Genomic DNA, 19,058 nt, shown 5'->3' on the forward strand with positions numbered 1-19,058 from the left:
GCTCTATTGATGTGCGCGCAGTGTACCGAAAGAACATACCCGAAGCTTGGTATGAAATCGTGATAATCCACTATGTTTCTGCGGTTTCGTGACATCGAGGAGCAAGCGGACAACAGAGACGCGCATACCGCCTCCTCGTGCCCAGAGGCGCCCAATATGCGGTGTTCTTCCGCACTCCTTCCAGAATCATTCAGCCAGATTCATGAGACTGTCGGAACTATCCAGCATTGTTCAACATATATTTTCGCCATTCTCACTGGGGATTACTCTTGATCATGAATGCTTGGTTGCCACCGTTCGTGTATACGTATCTACGATACCGAGCCTTGTCAGAACTTTGCCACCGAAGGGAGACACGATCGTACCTGTAGAGCACATTCTCGATCGCGGTGCCGTCCGACAAGCTACCAATAGCACTTCCTCCAGATTGGTTGCACCAGACTGTCGCGCCTTCAGTATCAAGCTCGGACTTTGAAGAACAATAGAACGGAACTTACTACGCTCAACTTGTATGTTGGAGGCCGGAGACTAAGCGGCCCATAAGCATGACAGTGACGCAGACGATCGATTCACGCACCTTCACCGTGACGCACTCGTCCCGGTTCGTCACTTCGACATCATGGATCCAGTAGTTTGTACCCCAGACATCGATGCCGTCAGACCCGCCGAGGTTTGTCCCTATCGTACCAAAACTTAGGTCATATCACAATTCAACATTGCATGCGAAACGTACCTCGAATGGCCATGTTGTACACTTCTCCGTTCGACCCTTCTTGTATAACAAGATGAAACTCCGGTGCTAATCGCTCGTTACGAATGCCGGGATGACAGCCCAGTATGCACTACTCACAGTCAACGAGGATGAGGTCGTGGATTGACCAGTTGGTAGAAGTGATGATCCGGACTAGACGAGGGCTGCAGTGCATAGTACAGGTCAATTACCATGCACTGGTGCGAGATCTGCGAGTGATCCATACCCTGCGTTCCTGCACTCATAACCGTACCCTTGAATACCACCAGCACTGTTGGCAGAGTAGAACTCGAAATCGTCCGCATCCTCGATAGCGATCATGTTCCCCGTAGTAGTCGCTATCAATTGATAGTTAGAAACTCAAGCATTTCAAGAGCGGATGGGCAGATCTTACCCGCACGGGAGATCAAGCCGTCGAGACGAAACGCCCACTTCGTACCACCACTCAGAGTAACCCATGTCTGCATGTCGTAGTCGCCTAAGCCAGGCGACATTTCAATGAGCCATAGAGGAGGTTCATGTGGTGTATGACGTACCTTCAGGCACGTACAAGGTCGAGCCTGAGTTCTTCAGCACGCAATTCTGAAACAGGTGTTAGTCACTCGTGGATGAGACATACAACAGAGACGTACAGTGAATGCGCTGGCAATCGCGGGTCCTATGTCGCTACTTCGAACAGAGCCGCCATAGTCCAAGACATTGCAGATCGTCGACTGCTTCGACTCCAGCGACGATGTCGGGCCTACAGTGCCAGACAGCTGCGCAGAGGCGGCGGACAGCAGGAGAAGGGGAACGAGGATAGACTTGAGCCCCATGGCGTCCACAGGTCCAGAATGCGAGGAGAACTAGCTCGGCTTTATGGAGCCTCTGCTGAGCGCGCAACTATATGCTTCACCAAAACTCGGCGTGCGTCGAGTGGATCGGCTCTTTCCGAAACGCAGCCCGCAGTCCACGATGATCGTTTCGCGAAGGAGCAACACCTGACGGTGGCCAATGACAGAACCGAACGCAGAGAAGCGGTCGACTACACATGACGACCGATCTTCGGAGCCGCAACGCAGTCCGGGGGGCACATGTCCGGATGCACAGACTCGTACGTTCGCGAGAATACGGGCGGAGAAGGTAGCGGCAAAGGTAGTTACTGGCTACCGGCTTGGAGCATGCGTGTGTTTAGAGGGCTGCTGGAGATCGGGTGGGATGGCTGCGCGCGCCGGCGGGTGATGACGAGTGGACCGCAGGTCCGCACGGCTCCGGATAGGAACAAGAATAGCTGTATTCTCGAACTCTGCAAGAGCCGCACTGTCGACCCTCTACGAGAGAACCTGACTGTAGTCATGGGTTACCCATCTCATCAGGGGTCGCGAACTTTAGCGCGAAGCTTGCTTACCTGGTTGTGCACACCCGCAGGTCGGGCTACCTTCCCGCTACTCAAGGATGTCTTGGTATTGAAATTTTCGGCAGAATCTTTCCTCTCTTGTGTGCATCTTCGGGCGTTGGAGAGTGAATAATATTGCAGGTGGACATGGCGGCTCGAAGACAAGAGGCAATTGGATTTGGCGCTGGTAACGAAAATTGAATACTTACTCCAACTTACTCAGGACTTACTGATCATACTTACTTCGCTTATCCAGGCATTAGGAATCTCTGCTTACCTTTGCTTAATCCTGCAAGTCGGCCTTATGCACCCGCTGTTTACCATAACACTGCTTGCTCGTTGAACTATATACTTTACAATTGACTGATCCATATTTCATCCTGCATGCGGAACATCGACAACTCAACCAATGTACAATTCGCAACAGGGCGAACGATCCAAACAATGAATACATCGTACTCACAACCTCGACGATGGACGTGGGATGGCAATGCGGTTGAACGGACGCTACATCGATGTGAGTCATACAATTGTGTGGAGACTACTGCTCGGCATCCCCTTCGCCCTGAAGGAACTCGCTCAAAATCCGGATCTTGACCTTGCCGTCGTCCGAACCTGACGACAACGTGCGGCCGTCCGGCGAAAATATTGCATGCGTAACCTTGTCGTTGTGCTCGTTGAACGTGACCAGGCACGACCCGTCTCTGCGATCCCACAGCCGCACAGTGTTGTCCGATGACCCAGACACGATGTACTTCCCATCGGGCGAGAACTCCGCCGCGTTCACCATGCTGTCGTGGCCCTCCAGCGCGAGCACGCACTCCCCGCTGAACGAGTCGCAGATCTTGATCGTCCCGTCGCTCGACGCAGACATGATCTCCTTCCCGTCCTCCGTGAACGCCACAACCCACACCGGTCCATGGTGCTCGCTGAGAAGCACGAGCTCCTCGCCCGTCTCCACCCGCCAGATCCGCACGCTGCCGTCATCCGACGCAGTCGCGATACGTCTCGACTCGGGGTCGAACGCCGCAGTCCACACCATGCCCTTGTGTCCCGTCAGCTCGTGCTTGAGCGTGCCCGTCTCGACATCCCAGATGCGGCAGTTGTAGTCCGCGCCACCGGAGGCAAGCAGCTTGCTGTCGGGCGAGAACACGACGAACGTGACCATCGCGTTGTGACCCTCGAGCTTGTAGATCTCCTGGTACGTCTCCGCATCCCAGATCCGGACCGTCATGTCGTCTGAGCCCGACGCGAGCCTCGTGCCGTCCGGCGACCACACGACGGTGTGCACAGTGTCCGTGTGTCCCTCGAGCACTTCTATCACATCTCCAACCTCGACTTCCCAGACGACGATGCGGCCCTCGCTGCCGGAACAGACGAGCCGTTGGCTGTCGGGAGAGAACGCGATGTGCCATACGATGTCCACGCCGGACTCCCACTTGCGGACGACGCTCGAGTCTTCGGTGTCCCATAGGATGATCGTAGTGTCGTCGGAGCCGCTCGCGATGTACTTGCTATCGGGAGACACGGCGAGAGAGGTGACAGATCCGCCGTGTCCATTCATGGCAGGCAGCCATATCCTGAGTTGTCTCTCGTCCTTGAGGCGAGCTTCCTCTTCTTCGGTAAGACCGTCGTCATCGTCGTCACCTTCTAGTAAGGCAGATGGGCCTGCAGTCGGGGGTGGTATCTCTGTTTGCTGGGAAGACGACCCCTGAGCTTCCTGATCCTCCGCCGGTGCCAGTTCGGCGCCAGGCTGGGCGACCTCAGCTTCGGTTGCACTTGGGGCACCTGCAACCCCGAGCTCAAGGTCTACGACAACGGTCCCAACTGACGTAGTATGTCAGCACGAGGCGCGTCAGAACAAGGACTCGACTGTACCTCCATCCTCATCCACGTCAATCTGAGGCTGCTTTGCTGCTATGCCAGCCTTCAAATCGTCTGGAACGTCTTCATCCTTGTAAGAAATGTGAGCTCGAAGGCTGAACGATTAATCGCACACTCATACCTTGAAGATAGCGTAGATGTCTCGGTCGCTTCCGATTGCAATCTCTGCTTCGGAATGCTGTGATAAGGCTGTTAGTTACCAGTCGTAGTCATTGACGGCCACGGACGAACCTCTAATATATACTCGAGGAGTATATCAACCGGATCGTACCCCTGGCGTACCTGTCGTGAGTCCTCAGACCCTTTCGGCGCATGATAACATACCTGAACGCGAGGAGGTACCTCCTCAAACTCAGACGAGCCATCATCCGAAGGTCCGCTGGGTACGGACAGGCGCGCCGTTCCATCGCCATCACCACCCGGGCTAGACGGTGGGAGCTGGTGAGGCCCCGCACCTGCTGCGATCGGCCGGCTCTTCCACAGAAACCTCTTCTTCATTTTGTAGTAGTTCATGAAGATGCACTGGTTGGGTTTTAACGGCGGTAGAGGCTCGCTAGATGAAACGACAGCCCCCTCCTCCTCTATCCAACGCTGGGGTCCCCAATTCGATTCGTACTGACCCGACTGCTCGGCCGCCAAGTTCATAGATAGACCGATCTTGAAAGGTCCGACCTGGCAATCAACAGAGCCTTCTTTGTTAGAGGATTCTCCATAGAACGCAGCAGCGGCCCACTGGGTAGTTTTGATGGTTCCCGAGATGAACCAGAGTTCGTCTTGCGCAAGGTCCATTTCGAATCGGTCGTTGACCAACGACATCCAGCTATCGAAGCGCTCGCGCATGTATGTGACGATACGTCGCTTCGAACTGATGACCTGCCTTCTCCCAGGAGGGCGCAAGACGAGAACGGCACCAGCGCTCGCCTTGGTGGTATACTTGAACCCTAGACCTGCTCCAAACGTCCCATCCGGACTGGTCGGGTGTCAGAAATGCGGATAGTGATTGACGGCGGACAACAGGGAACGTACCTCCCGCCGCCGAGTTCTGCGCCAGCCCCTCGTACAATAATCGAACTGCTGTGCAACCTAGGGAGGTTGATCTCCCCGTACTTGTCTATGAGGAGGTTGGTCTGCGGAATTGGTTTGTGGTCCTCGGGGATTCCGCGCCTGATCTTCTCCTCTTCCTCGACGGGTTTCATGCAGTTAAACAATGTCAGGTACTTGCCTCCACCTTGCGTATAGATCACCGAACCGAGATCGAGTTCATCGCCATCAGACTCAGGATGGCCGTTCCAGACTGGGAACCCATGCTTGAGGGGAAAGAGCTGCCTGGCGTACACTTCCCATATAGCAGGTTCCGAATCGGGTCCGCCCATGGTCGATCACGGAGAGAACTGGGATAGTGAGGGCCAAGGTGAGGGTCGCGAGTCGTGAGATGATATCTGACCTATTTGTTTGAACGGCGCCATCTTACTACCACTAGCAGGAACTCAGATGTCGAGCGCACAGTGTCACGTGCTATATTTGAACCTCCTCCTCCGTTCTGCTTCTCGGGACGGCGGCGATATGTATGCTTCGTTGTAAACTCTCCTCGGACTCCTTCTCCTCCTCTTCAAATAGCTAAGGAAGTTGACTGTCGGCTATGGGTAGCCTGAACTATAGCCTATAAGCCACGTGTCAAGTTTGGGCTGCCACGTGGGCGGCTAACTGACGTCGGGCAAAACTCTCCACACGACCGACTTGCTCTCTTCAACCACTAGTTTCGCACCCGTGGCTTTGCCACTCCGGGAGGATGTTTCGCCTTCGGCTCAACGCTACATATGCGTATCGTGGGTTTCGCCTTCGGCTCAGCGCTAGCCTAGCATATGCACATCATGAACTTCACTTTCGACTTTATGTCGAATAAAATGATGAATGTATAAGTTATAGTGTTGAATCCTGCCCCAGTAGCCCGGCGTTAAGCCTCATCAGCTCTTCCCGTTGGCCATCAGCCCGTCGCATTAGCCTGTACCTGTTAGCCATATCCTGATGCATGCCCGTCCTGTTAACAGATCAGCCCATCATGTCAGCCAATGCTTCAAGCAAAACTCGGTTCAGGAATAGGCAGAAGTGAGTGGGCCGTCATCCTGTTAACCTATTAGCCCGTCGTGTTAGCCCGTTAGCCCGTTGCATTAGCCCGTTAGCCCGTTGCATTAGCCCGTTAGCCCGTCATGTTGGCCCGTTAGCCCGTCGTGTTGTCCAATGCATACGGTCATTCCCATGCTGGCAGAGAGCGCCTCGCAAACTCAGCGCAAGATAGAGCGACCTCGCAGGCTCGGCCAGACCTTGCAAGCTCAGCACGGACCTCTGTCCGTGAGCCGTTCATGTCAGCCCCTTATGTTAGCCCATGCACATGTCGTTCTGATGCTGCAGGGAGCGCCTCGTAAACTCGGCGCAAGACAGTCGGGACTGGGGCCTCGCAGGCTCGGCGGAAACCCAGGGCGCCTCGCAAGCTCGGCACGGACCCAGACGCCCTCGCAAGCTCGGGCGCGCACATGGCAGCCACGCGGCACCACATGGCATCCATGTGTCGCAGACGCCCCCTTCTCCCATTCTTTATAGATCTTCGTTGAGCAGTAAGTACGACCTTCTGACCCTCTAGGCCTGACTCATACTCAGTGATAATAATCTTAGAGACTTGGTCGCAGTAGTCGCCGGCGTGAACTACTAGGGCCAATCATCCGATACCGTAGCGGCTCAGGCTGGCAGCAGTGAGTAGGGTGCATTCAATGAATCGTCGCTCATTCTCACAGAAAGTTACAAAGGGGTTTGATGCGACGGATTTGCCGCGATGCCCTCGCGAACGACGGGCCTGAATTGGGACATCTTTCTGGTTGTCCTAGAACACCTTCCGCGACAGTCTGACGTGGCAGCAATGTCTCGGGCGTCGAAAAAACTTCACGCGGCCAGTATCGGTTACTTGCTGCTACCCGGCGTGACAATTTCTACCGGGGCACAGCTTGCGTCTTTCACGGCCTTTCTCTCCAGCGATGTTGCCACCCGCGCGCCCAAAGTCCGGAAGCTCTATTTCAAACTTGGAGTGGACGAGTCCGACTTGATTGAGGACATGGACGGAGAAGACAAGATGATATGGTTTCCAAAAAACATACGGCTGGTCGGCACGGTGCTGAGGAAGACTACGCAGCTGGAAGACCTCAGCATCGACTCGTGTGAGGAGCTCCTCCAGTGCGAGCGCGGGATATTCAAGGCTATCATCGTTCTGAAGAATCTCCGTCGTCTGCGGGTCTCCTCTATCGGGGAGCTCACTGCGTCCGTGTTCGACAAGGTCAAGTCTTCGCTGGTGGAGATCGACTACGATTGCTACCATGGAGAGATGGACTCGTCGGAGGAGCCGGACGATCCGACCGGCACTATCGATCGGCATCGTTCTACGCTCCAAAGGCTCAGCGCCTCCTACGTCCAGGTCCAGGACACCGACTGCGACTTCCCGCATGTGCGCGCCCTCGCACTACGCAGGATCTTCTTATATGACGCTGGCGTACTACGCAAGGTGTTCCCCAACCTCGAATACCTCGAGCTCTCACCTGGTGTGCACGGTTTCGATGACTATGAGTTGGTGCGAGAAGCAAGTCGTGAAGACTACGTCGATGGCACCTGGAACGCACTCCAGCACCTCTGCGGCAGCCTCGAAGCACTGTACGGGCTTGCTCTCACGCGGGGGGTCAAGCGCTTTGACGTTGACGACATCGACTTGACATCCGAGTGTCTGGCAAGGTTGCATACGCTCATTACCGACACGTCGCCCTCCCACCTTCTCATGCACGTCGGTTATGGCGATGAGGCTGACAAGGTCGAGGGGGCAAAGATTGGCGAGCTCCTCGCGATACCAGAAGCATCTTGTATCACCCATCTTGTGCTTGACCTCTGTCTGTCAACACTGACGGGCTCTCCGGATCATCTCATGGTGAGTTACACGTATTTTGTCAGTCGTGCACACGAATTAATGCCGCACCCGCCACAGGATGGAATAGTCGCTCTCCTATCCCCACTTTCCGTTTCGGTCTTTGTTCTCCGCCTCAACAAGTGTGTCGGGTCTGTTGAACAGGCCTCATCTGCTCCTGCGGCCGATGACGCTAGGTACAACACCGAACTCTACGAGGCTTTCCAACCCCCTGCCTACGATGCGCTAGCACACCAATTGGCCGTCGCATGCCCGCACCTTGCGCATGTCTCCTTCGACGTTATGGGCCACGTTCCAAGCTGGTGGGCTGTCGCTCGCTCGAACGGAGATGTGGCTCTTCGCCAATTGGAGCCCATGGTTTGGCAAGAGCTCGTTGTATCTGAGGGGCTGTGGTTCAATGATCGTACTATGCCAGTGGGGCTGTCTGCGTACATATAATGGACCGAGACGCTTGGAGTCCTAGTACGGTCCAGTTCGAGCATTGGCTTGCGCGGTAAATACTATATCACATTGCCACCTGGGTGCCCTTCTTCTCTCGTTCTCGACGCAGCAACAATTCTTGGTGCCCATGGCGGTAGAACGCGGACCGCGGGGCGGCGTCCGCCGCCCAATATCCGACTCGGAACCGTGTCGACAGCCGCTCAAATGTTGCATGCCTCCACCGAGCCGTACCCACGAAGAAGAACACCTCGCTGCCTCCGACCGCCATCATGAGTATGTGGTCAATCAACCAAAAGCGACTGATTACGAGGATCACTGAAGTAATCTCTGAATGTTCGACCGCGAAGTTCAAGGGTTGCGGATTAACGACATGAGCGTCGTTGATGAGCAACTATATAAACTCTCTGGCAGAAACGCGCAGCGGAGGGGAATGAGGATGTGTAACTGCATTGAGCGATGTTGAGTTTCCCACCAAGCCAGATATATCATCGTCCTCGCCTCAAGACGATCTACGATCTGCATCTCTCGGCGGCAAACATCGTCAGGATGAGCCGCGTGAGGCGGTACACCGCTTATCTCCAATTCTGCTCATCTCGTACAGCCTGTCTGCTTCCTCGGTATAAGGTTCACACATGTCCCGCTGGTTCACACAGCATGCCTCCTGCAGGACTTATATCGATGGACGCGTCCCTTTCCCCGTGCACCGTACTCGCCCATGACCACCTCCTTCCCCTGGGATATCTACGCTAAGGAACTCCTGCCTGCCGGCTATGGTCACCCTCTCTGGATGCCGGAGCCCAACGAGCGCGAGATTGAGCTCGGAGATGTCGGATGGCTCAGTGAGGGTGCATTTCACGCCCTCTTCAACTCGATGAAGTCCGACGACGATCCGGTGAACTTGGATCAAGGCGTCCCATCCAACTTCACCACGTTCAACCCCCAGAACCTCTTCGTGATTAGGGGCGAGAAGCTCGTACAGAATATTGTATGCAGCCAGAGCATACAGACGACGGATGCACAAGGGAGTGTTGGGGCAGGCGCGTGAGTTCGTCTCCGTTCTAGAACTTATAACTACCCCAGACATCTGAAGACTTATTTTGCAGCATAGCTCCGCCCGTATCGGTCGGTGCTGGCATTAAGTTCCAATCGAATACCGATTCCGGTGCATTCGTCCTGCTCGATGCCCCCGCTGAGAACAAGGACATCAAATCCAAACGGCATATCATCAATTACATGCGCGACAACCTCGAAAGCTGGCTCGAGTTCGCGAACTCGACGAACAGCTGGGGGCTCGACCTCAAGGAGCAAGACATCATCTTCGTTTGCGGCACGACGAAGACCAGGCGATGGGCGGTCGCGTCATTCCAAGGTAGCACGTACAGGAAGAAACAGGGCTACGTGAGCGGAGAATTCGGCCCCTTCGCGAACGCAGGACTCTCCATCAGCATCTCCGACCAGATCCTTCCCTCTAGCCACTATAGGCACGGTCCCCGCCCGCCGCGCACGGTCCCGCCTGGAGGGCCGTCGCTTACATATCCGGGGTACTCGCAGCCAAGCCCGCCACATCCGCCGAACCAGACAATCTTCGTGCACTACTACAAGATGAAGCGGCGGGCGTTCTGGTGGCCGTACAAGGAGCCCATGCAGGCTGCGGGAGGGCCGCATCAGCTCCCGCCTGGGCCTGACAACCCCGGGATGGGCCCGCCGATGATCGAGAACGGACAGTATGAGTTCGTGTCCGAGCAAGGGCACGACAATAGCCAGGTGCGTATATGGCTTGCCTTGAGATTACCGCGTACGCTCACGTGAACATCCATCCGGCAGGGATACGATCCTGTCAACACACTCCTGGACTATATACTCTCGGTGCGCCTGTGTTCTGCTGCTATATCGGAGCTCTACTCATTTTGACTGCCACAGCAATCGGTAGAGGCCGAAGTGGCAATTGCATCTGACCTCGACCTCTATGACATCTTCAACGTAGGTCCCTGTCCTACTGTAGGATCACCACCAGTGCTCACACGTATTGTGTAGGATCACGACTTCCCGGACGCGAATGACTTGCTCTCAACTCTGGAGGAGATGAGGCCGACTATTGAGGTTGACGAGCGTGGGGGTACGTATCCAACCCTTCATTTATCCGCCCATCTCTATCTAAATCTGAACTATCAAAACATTTTAACAGTCGGCACCATATCCATCGACTACCGCGCCGCCCGCAAACGGAGGAACGATAGTCTCCCCGTGGAGGCGGACCAGCCTCATAAAAGGATACGGGAAACGGGCGATTTCGATCTATCCTCAAGTTCCCCCATGCAGTACTCGCAACAGGACGAAGGTGAGTCGCGCAAGCCATCCCACGCAACACACAGCTCACCTCAGCAACAAGACACACCGATGTGGGACAACAACGCACTTGAGCTCCCCGCCGCCGTGACTGCATTCGACCCGCCGGGCTCGTATGATCCTGGAGACAATGGCGACGCAGACGCTGATATGAATCCCCCTGGAGAGAAGGCGGCCGGGAAGCGGCCCGATTTCGGTCCTCAAGCAAGCGTCCACGAGGGATCTGTGACCGCCCTCACCTACTCCGCGGATGGCAGCCTCGTTGCGAGCGCTTCCGAAGACACCTACGTGATCATCTGGGATGTCAAGGGCATCAATGGACCTAAGCGGCTCGAGGGCCATCAAGACACCGTGTACGCACTCACATTTTCGCGCGACAACCGTGTACTCGCCTCCGGGTCGCTCGACGAGCACATCATCCTATGGGACGTCGCGCGGGGCGAGCAACTGCAGGATCTCCGACCCGAGACCGCCATACACTCGCTCGCTTACACGCCCGATGGCTCTAAACTCATCGCGGGTGCGAGTGACGGGAAGCTGTACGTCTGGAATTCGGAGACGTATGAACTCGAGAAGACACTCGAGAAGAACATGGCCGTCGTGACATTCATCGTGTTCTCTCAGGACGGCAGGCGCATGGCGACGGGAGGGACAGAGAGCGTGTTCTACATCTGGGAGACGGCGCAGCTCGGTGTGCCAAACGTCCAGCCGCTCTCTGTGCTCGATGGCCACCACGGGATGGTCTGCGCGGCCGCGTTCTCCCCTGATGGCGACCGGATTGTGACTGCGTCTGACGATGGCAGTAGTCGTATCTGGAAGGCGGAGACGGGCGAGGCTCTCGTCATCCTGCACGAGCACACCGGGCCTGTGTGGTCGGTGGCGTTCTCTCCTGATGGAAAGCGCGTCGCGTCCGGGTCGAGCGACTCGACTGTGAAGGTATGCGATTCCTTCAGCGGCGAGCGACTGCTGTCACTGGATGGGCACGATAGCATGATCAATGCTGTCGAGTTCTCGCCGGATGGGCAGTGGATCGCGTCGGCCGCGTCAGACAACACGCTGCGCCTGTGGAATGCGAACGACGGGGTATGCACGACGACGTTCAACGAGCACAACGACAATGTCACGTCGGCAATGTTCTCCCCGGACGGGACCGTGCTTGCGTCGGGTTCGCATGACGGGATGGTGCGGATACGACCGGTGTCCGGGCGGTATCATATCGAAGCGTAGACATGAAGGACTAGCAGAGCTGGAATGGATAAGAGATGCAGAGGATTACGAGGGATGACGCCGTGAACAGAAACGATAGTGACATTCGATGATACCAGTCACTAGTCACAGAAATGTTCGTAACTATACGAGAACGAGGATTGGGGTGTGGACGGCGAACGTCGTGGCAAACATTGCAGTGTATGGCGGAGTCCGGAAGACTAGGCGTGCACACTGGATAGGAGCTCCTGTCCCGTTACGATACGATACCAGCGCGAACATCCGAAGGCCGCGACGGATGACATCGTGCGATCCAACCAGGAGTTACTCCCTCTAAACTCGACGCGTGAGTACGATAACCTAGATGTCCGGTCGTCGGAGAGCCAAAGAGACACTGGCATTCGGCTCCTCCAGCCGAGCCCAGAGTCCCGAAAAAGGTTCACCTGGATGTTGGTGGTCGTGCGTTTTGACGGAGTCGCTAGCTTCGCGCATCCGCGCTACTTCATGACCTGCAACAGGCGAAGCATATACAGGACAGCATGTGGGAGGAGGAATCGCCGTCGACTGCTGAGCCCCCTGGCAGGTGCACTTAGCGCTCGTATCAGCGTAGGAATTCGGAGATGCCCGGGCCTTCCTTTCCTCGACTCCCGACCTCGGAGGCCTTGACTGACAGTGAGGGATATCTTCCTTGTCTTTCGGTACTACTTGCATACTATCTCTTTGCAATAGCGGCACGCAGCCCATCCTGGATGACGTCCAACCACGGTTCGCTAGTACCGCTTGTTCTCACGTATTCACGGATGTCATCGGACCTCAATGTTTGCGCAACTGCCAGCCTCAACCGACGCTCAAGCTCAGTATTCTTCCTGCTTCGTCTAGGATTTGGGCAGTGTGGCTGCTAAACACCTACACACATGCTTCGCCAACGCGGAGGAGTCGTGCACACGCTGGTGATCACGTTCATGCCCTCATCCTCATAGGTACTTCATTTCCGTACTGATTGCTGTGCATCTTCTGAACATTCCGTCAGATACTACGCAGCTTGAATTCACTCATCGTGGCAGCTCATTTACTTGCCTTACATTGTATAGGTACCAGATGCCCGTCCGAGTCGATACACATCCCGTGTACCGGCTTCCATGGTCTCACAGAACCGCGCGCATGCAGGGCCAATCCTCGCTGCTTCTCGGAGTAATTGCTTTCAGTGTCGTTTTCCTACCTCCACTGAGGGAGGGATATTCCTTTATAAGGCCCAGAGATGCGTGAAGTAGGTGCGTGCTTCTACTTTACCACGTTAGTCGGCGATCCCTCGGAGTTCACCCTACCGCAGCACGCCTTGCGGCGAGAAGTTCATTCGCCTGGTTGTCGCGCGGGGGAAACGTGTACCACAACCCTGATATAAATAGGGTGGTATTGGGAGTTGGCCTTCGTCGCCATCACTCTCTATAATATGCTCTCCTCAGACTCTCAACCTGCAAAGCCCAATGCGCTCATCGGTGACACCGGATATGCTCGGACGACGAAGGAGCTCATAGCGTTTGTGACGACCCTTCGGGGTCTCGGGTGCGTGTTCTTTTGATATCAGAACGAGGAGGCATCTAACCTACCTATCTGCGTTGGCAATAGTGCTCAGGTGTTCTTGGACTTGCCTCGTATCGTAGTCATTGGCAACCAGAGCGCGGGGAAGTCGAGCTTAGTCGAAGCGATATCTGGGGTGAGGCGCATCTTCCCTTCATCAGATTCGCTCATCCAGATATTCATTATTTGCAGATCAGCGTTCCTCGTGATGCCGGGACGTGTACGCGCTGCCCAATGGAGTGCCGGTTGTCCAACTCTCCGGACTCTTGGTCGTGTCAAATTTCCATCCGCTGGGAGTTCGACGACAATGGAGAGCGTGTAGACGAAGTATGCGAGGTTGCATTTGGCACACGCATCACAGAAAAGGAGGACGTCGAACCCATGCTTCGACGCGCACAGGCCGCCATCCTCAACCCCGACGTCCTGCGCTCTCACTTTCTCGACATCGACATCGAGGCCTTGAGGGCAGGAGATACGAAGATCCCTGGCGCGAAACCTCTTGCATTCTCCCGTAACGTCATCTGTGTCGACTTAATCGGACCCGATCTCGTCGATCTCTCCTTCGTTGACCTCCCAGGTATGTCTCTATGCTCATGTGTTTTTCATCCTGTACTTACATGCGGCGTAGGCATTGTGCAGAATGCCGAGCCCGAGATAGTTCAGCTAGTTGAAGACCTCGTAAAGTCTTACGTCGTGGGCAACTGTCTCATCCTCGTAACTCTGCCAATGAGCGGTGAGTATCACGATACGTGTAGTCCATCAAGATCCCTGACTAACCCTTCCCTGCAGATGATATCGAGAACCAGAAGGCAGCTCGGATCGCGAAGCAAGCCGATCCGGAGGGAATGCGCACTATCGGTTTGTGCTCTACTTATCTTCGCTCGTGTGCAAATGGGGACTAACCAGCACGGTTGCTCAGGCGTCTTGACAAAACCGGACACGCTCCCTCCAGGCTCGACCAAGAGTAGAGAGATGTGGCTCGACGTCATAGAAGGCCGTCGTCATCAACTCAAACACGGATATTTCTGCACGCGCCAGCCAGACGACGACTCGCGGCTCGTGGGTATCTCTCCGTCCCAGGCACGAGCGGCGGAATCCGAGTTCTTCAGGTCGAACTCACCTTGGTCCACATCTACATCGCAAAGTCGCTTTGGAACGGCGAACCTCGTCAAGAACATCAGCGAACTTCTCACGAGGATAATCAGCGATTCGTGAGTGTTACCTTGAGCTCTGGGGCGATCCTCGTGCTGATGACATCTATGAAGCCTTCCGAAGCTGATCGGAGAAGTGTCCTCTCAGCTCGCTGCGTGCAAGAAGCAGCTCGATGCCCTGCCTCCTCTCGTAACCACAGAGCCCACCGCCTTCGTCCTCAATTTAGTCGTCACATTCTGTGCTGAGATCATGCAGCATGTTCACGGGTCTCCCACCTACGCTCGTCTTGTGCAGACGAACCAGGGTACCTTCCGTAGGTTCAAGACGGCTATCAGATCCACTGCTCCGCCTTTCGTTCCATTTGTGGATGGGCACGACGTAGAAGACACCGCAGAATACACGAAACTCGACGAGGAAGGGCAGGATAGCACAGGCAGCGGTCCGGCACTCAGTGCGGCTCCGATCATGTACCTCGGCGACGTACGCAACAGGATCAAAGAGTGCGCGTTTTCCTCTACTTGATTCAGAAGTAGTGCTGACTGCGTTCTAGGTGCATCACCCGCGAGCTGCCAAACAATGTTCCGTACGCAGCCAAGCGGTCTTTCATGCGCGACTTCCAGCAGACATGGGAACAGCACGCAATGATGTGCTTCGACCACGTTCATGAGGTGTTCAAGAACGTCCTCGGCGATGTCATCAAGGAGCATTTCGTCCGCTTTGGGCACCTGAAGGCGGTCGTCGGGTGGGTCTATTTTATCCTCTGGCTTGTCCTTTCCCTCACTTTTGTCTGTCTTACCAGCCCGATTGTCATGGAGCAGCTCCAAGTACACTCGCAACAAACAGTCGCTCAGATCAAGAACATCCTCACGCTCGAGGCGGCCACACCATTCACCCAGAATACCCACTACTTCGCCGACAGACGCGACAAGCAGCTCGCGAAGTACAAACGCGCTCGTCCTCAGGGTCCCACGGTATGGCCAGCGCCGGCAGTCGAGGACGTCCAGAACATCCTGTCATTGTTGGTGAAGATGGGCTACCACGTCAGCGAGGAAGAGCTCGGCAAGCTCAATCCTCCTGACGAGTTTGAGGAAGAGCTCGAGCTTATGGCTGAGGTACGCGCCTACTTCTACGTCGCATACAAGGTGAGCTTCGCTCGGTCGTAGATGATTACGAGTTGACTTCCGGGCTGACCTCACTCTGCTCGTCCTCAGCGCGTAATCGACTACATTCCTCTGTCTATCGACCAACACTTCTTGTATTCATTGGCAGAAGGGCTGCAGCCGGTGCTCCTCGAGAAGCTCGGGGTGGGATCGTCCGTTGCAGATGCGCGCTGTGCCTCGTACATTGCAGAAGAACCCGGAGTCGTGAATCTCCGCAATGACCTTCTGTTGAAGAAGAAGAACCTGGAGAGCGTGCAAAAGGCATTGTTCAACTTCGGACTGTAGATACCCGCGTCTCCGTGGTCACTAGATCTCGTCTGTATGTCTCTGATGTCTTCGTAATCGCTTCGCTTTTGGCTTCTTTGTGATATATATTTACTGAGTGATCGTAGTCCTTTGTGCGCATGAACGTTGGCGTGAGGGGCCGGAGGAAGCAGTGAGGCGCTTGCCAAGAATGTTGGTCTGTTACGTAATCCCACAAAATCCGCCCGTGGTGACTGGCAGCTCCAGTTTTCCGCCTCTCAACTGGCCCGGCAGTAGCACCAGTCTTCTCCGAAAAAGCCTAGCTAAAACCACTACTCATTGGCAGACACTAGGCCAAGAAAGTAGATCGGATGACTTCACGCGGACGATCACTAGAGGCCGCCACTTCCAACACCGCAAGAATCTGAGCGTTCGAACATCAACAAGGCAACAACTCGCGGTAAGTGCTCCGAGTGGGCCTGTGCATACGATCTCTAACAAGCATCTCACCATTTATGAATTGGTCCAGATTTCCCCGAGATGGGAGCGGAAGCAACGTGGCTGGATAGTACGCGGCCAAAGCCAGATAATGGCTGTCCACTGGCACGCCCGAATGATCTTGACCCGCATCCGGTAAGTGGAGGTGCCAGTGAGTCTCAGCAGGCTCTTCTCAGCTATACGGTTACCTCATGTAAGACCCATGTTTTTGTTTCCATCACGTAGCTCGCCACAGGCGGAATGCGTACGCGGCCCTCTCCATTTGATTGGACCAACAATACTGTCCTGATACAGGTTAGTAGACATCCCCGTTGGCGTCAAATCGCCGCTCTTGATACTATATAAGCTGCGTGAATGGTGCGCGTCCTCTCAGCACTTCTTCCCATTCTGTTCTCTCAGAAACAACATCGTTCACCATGCCACCCACTCCCTCCGCCACACCTTCAGATGCTCTCCCACGTTTCCTACACCAGTGGCACACGGCCCTATATTCGTCGCCTTCTAGACAGCATGGAGGCGGCGTCCAGGATGCTGTTTCGGAAGTGCAGAAACAGCCCAACGAAGTCATCCAGACCGAGAAAGAAAAAAGGGTATGGCTGCCTGCCATGAATGGACACGGCAGATCTGTCATCTCTCTCGCCGTGTCTCCCGATAGCAAGTACATCGCGAGCGGCTCCGACGACACTACGATCATCCTATGGGACACCGAAGACTCGAGCGTCGTCCGCAAGTGGGAGTCCGGCGTGGACATCGTATGGCACATCGCGTTCTCTCCCGACAGCCAACAGCTCGTCTGTTCCGGCAGCGAGGGCCGCATCGTCGTCTGGGAAGTCGAGGTTGGAGATGTGATAGAAGTGCTCGAGGGACACACGGACACTGTGCACACCGTCGTGTGGTCGCCGGACGGCACGAGGCTCGCGTCGGGCTCAGACGACATGACGGTCCGGATCTGGGATGCGGAGACGTATCAGGAGATCTACAAGCTCGAGGGCCACAACGCGATGGTCACGTTCGTCGTGTTCTCGCCCGACAGCAAGCTGCTTGCCTCCGGTGGCGCGGACTACAACTGCCGCATCTGGGATGTCGAGACTGGCACGCTCAAGCACGAGCTGACGGGACACAAGGGCATGGTGTGGACCGCGGCGTTCGACCCCGAGTCGAGACGTATCGCGACTGCGTCGGATGACGGCAGCGTGCGGATCTGGCGGGTGGAGACGGGCGAGGAACTCGTCCTTCTCAGCGAGCACCATGGACCGGTGTGGGTTGTGGCGTTCACGGAGGACGGGAAGGAGATCATGTCTGCGTCGAGCGACGGGACGATCAAGATCTGCGACTCGTTCAGCGGGGAGTGCGTGCTCGCGCTCGAAGGCCACGACAGCGTTGTGAACGCGGCGGAGTTCTCTCCCGACGGGAAGTACATCGTGTCTGGGTCGTCGGACAACACTGTGCGGCTGTGGGATCGCAGAGACGGGTCGTGCGTGGCGACCTCCAACGAGCACAATGACAAAGTCGCCCACGTGATGTTCTCACCGGACGGCCGCACATTTTGGTCGGGGTCGGACGACGGCGAGGTCCTCATGCACATCCTGAGCGAGCATCCAGAGCGAAGGGGATGCCAAGGAGTAGCAGTCTTGTTACGTACGTGCTCTAGTCGTCCTCCAATTGCCCCTAGTATGGTCCTGTAATCGGAATTTATATACATAATTCCAACGCTGCTGTATCAAAGTATACTTGTCAGTCATTCTGCCGCCACAATCGTGAAAACGGAACGGTCCAGACCGATGCTGTTGTAGAGTAGCCTCGTGTTCTGCCACATCACGGACTCTGCCGATACGAGCGCTACTACACGCCCCGAGTGTCCGTCTTCGTCGACTCCGCCCCCTGCATCAGTGGGCAGAACTCGGATCGTAGATCATGCTGCCCTCGCAACTGATGGCGTCCCCTCACGCACCGCGATGGGGTTCTAGGTTCATTACTATCTAAGAGGTCAATTGTTCAACAAGTACTACACAGTCCTAAATCAACATCAACTCGGGGACCATGTCTGTTCGAGCACCAAGATGATCTACCAGGTGGTGGTATAGATCTCAAGGAACCGCAGCGTAGCTATGATCTGTTGGTTCTCAACTGTCTATTCGATTCGTGCCCGGTTAGTGGAGGTGAAGGAAGTGAAGGCTGCTCGGTGAGTTCTTCCTTTGTTGCTAAGGTACGTTGCCTGTCACTCACTCGAGGGTCGTTGTTCACTTTTCTGAAAGGTCCACTTGTGTCTGCCTAAAGTGCAAGTCTTAACAAAGCCGAGATGTGAAGTGTACATGACGGCATTGCAGATTCTTGTATTTCCTTTGTGAGTGTCAATTCACTTCAGTTCACTTTGTCCTACGCATCCCGTATCCGAACCCACATATAAGCCTCCCCCCGACTACCGACATCAACAATACCTCACGAACTGGAACCCTTACTCCTCTC

At 55.4% G+C, this 19,058-nt stretch overlaps 6 protein-coding genes across 6 annotated transcripts in view; 4 read left to right on the plus strand and 2 right to left on the minus strand.

Annotated features, from left to right (window-relative positions):
* Positions 1-1,566, minus strand: part of L226DRAFT_593737 (rhamnogalacturonase) — a gene marked incomplete at its 5' end in the record, with an annotated part of 3,888 nt that extends 2,322 nt beyond the window's left edge. The window contains 10 exons of the mRNA XM_067685621.1: positions 258-311; positions 366-441; positions 498-528; positions 578-678; positions 734-799; positions 851-915; positions 978-1,089; positions 1,146-1,229; positions 1,288-1,333; positions 1,384-1,566. Of these exons, the coding sequence (XP_067530769.1) occupies positions 258-311; positions 366-441; positions 498-528; positions 578-678; positions 734-799; positions 851-915; positions 978-1,089; positions 1,146-1,229; positions 1,288-1,333; positions 1,384-1,566 (818 nt within the window). The remainder of the gene's footprint in view (positions 1-257; positions 312-365; positions 442-497; positions 529-577; positions 679-733; positions 800-850; positions 916-977; positions 1,090-1,145; positions 1,230-1,287; positions 1,334-1,383) is intronic.
* An 870-nt stretch (positions 1,567-2,436) lies between these two features.
* Positions 2,437-5,450, minus strand: L226DRAFT_616275 (WD40 repeat-like protein). The gene is made up of 6 exons (XM_067686884.1): positions 5,037-5,450; positions 4,335-4,980; positions 4,242-4,283; positions 4,132-4,188; positions 4,005-4,080; positions 2,437-3,953 (listed from the first exon to the last, which is right to left on the minus strand). The coding sequence occupies exons 1-6, from the start codon at positions 5,381-5,383 to the stop codon at positions 2,668-2,670; spliced, it is 2,454 nt and encodes an 817-aa protein (XP_067530770.1). The 5' UTR covers positions 5,384-5,450; the 3' UTR covers positions 2,437-2,667.
* Positions 5,451-6,652: 1,202 nt separating this feature from the next.
* L226DRAFT_616276 (uncharacterized protein) lies at positions 6,653-8,516 on the plus strand. Its single transcript, XM_067686885.1, has 3 exons — positions 6,653-6,757; positions 6,812-7,971; positions 8,029-8,516. Exons 2-3 carry the CDS (start codon positions 6,838-6,840, stop codon positions 8,404-8,406), a joined length of 1,512 nt encoding a protein of 503 aa, XP_067530771.1. The 5' UTR covers positions 6,653-6,757; positions 6,812-6,837; the 3' UTR covers positions 8,407-8,516.
* A 608-nt stretch (positions 8,517-9,124) lies between these two features.
* L226DRAFT_574920 (WD40 repeat-like protein) lies at positions 9,125-11,982 on the plus strand (the record flags this gene model as incomplete). The annotated part of the gene is made up of 7 exons (XM_067685123.1): positions 9,125-9,450; positions 9,513-10,173; positions 10,234-10,275; positions 10,330-10,389; positions 10,444-10,525; positions 10,595-10,747; positions 10,799-11,982. The coding sequence occupies 7 exons, from the start codon at positions 9,125-9,127 to the stop codon at positions 11,980-11,982; spliced, it is 2,508 nt and encodes an 835-aa protein (XP_067530772.1).
* A 1,429-nt stretch (positions 11,983-13,411) lies between these two features.
* On the plus strand, positions 13,412-16,136 carry L226DRAFT_470610 (uncharacterized protein; the record flags this gene model as incomplete). The annotated part of the gene is made up of 10 exons (XM_067676317.1): positions 13,412-13,524; positions 13,588-13,675; positions 13,732-14,116; positions 14,168-14,272; positions 14,329-14,397; positions 14,459-14,750; positions 14,805-15,191; positions 15,242-15,433; positions 15,491-15,833; positions 15,903-16,136. 10 exons carry the CDS (start codon positions 13,412-13,414, stop codon positions 16,134-16,136), a joined length of 2,208 nt encoding a protein of 735 aa, XP_067530773.1.
* Positions 16,137-16,371: 235 nt separating this feature from the next.
* Positions 16,372-18,343, plus strand: L226DRAFT_232093 (WD40 repeat-like protein). The gene is made up of 4 exons (XM_067673100.1): positions 16,372-16,554; positions 16,624-16,727; positions 16,818-16,886; positions 17,066-18,343. Exons 2-4 carry the CDS (start codon positions 16,635-16,637, stop codon positions 18,275-18,277), a joined length of 1,374 nt encoding a protein of 457 aa, XP_067530774.1. The 5' UTR covers positions 16,372-16,554; positions 16,624-16,634; the 3' UTR covers positions 18,278-18,343.
* The last annotated feature ends 715 nt before the right edge of the window (positions 18,344-19,058 follow it).

Source organism: Lentinus tigrinus (assembly GCF_003813185.1).
Source record: "Lentinus tigrinus ALCF2SS1-7 unplaced genomic scaffold L226scaffold_39, whole genome shotgun sequence".
Classification (NCBI taxonomy): domain Eukaryota; kingdom Fungi; phylum Basidiomycota; class Agaricomycetes; order Polyporales; family Polyporaceae; genus Lentinus; species Lentinus tigrinus.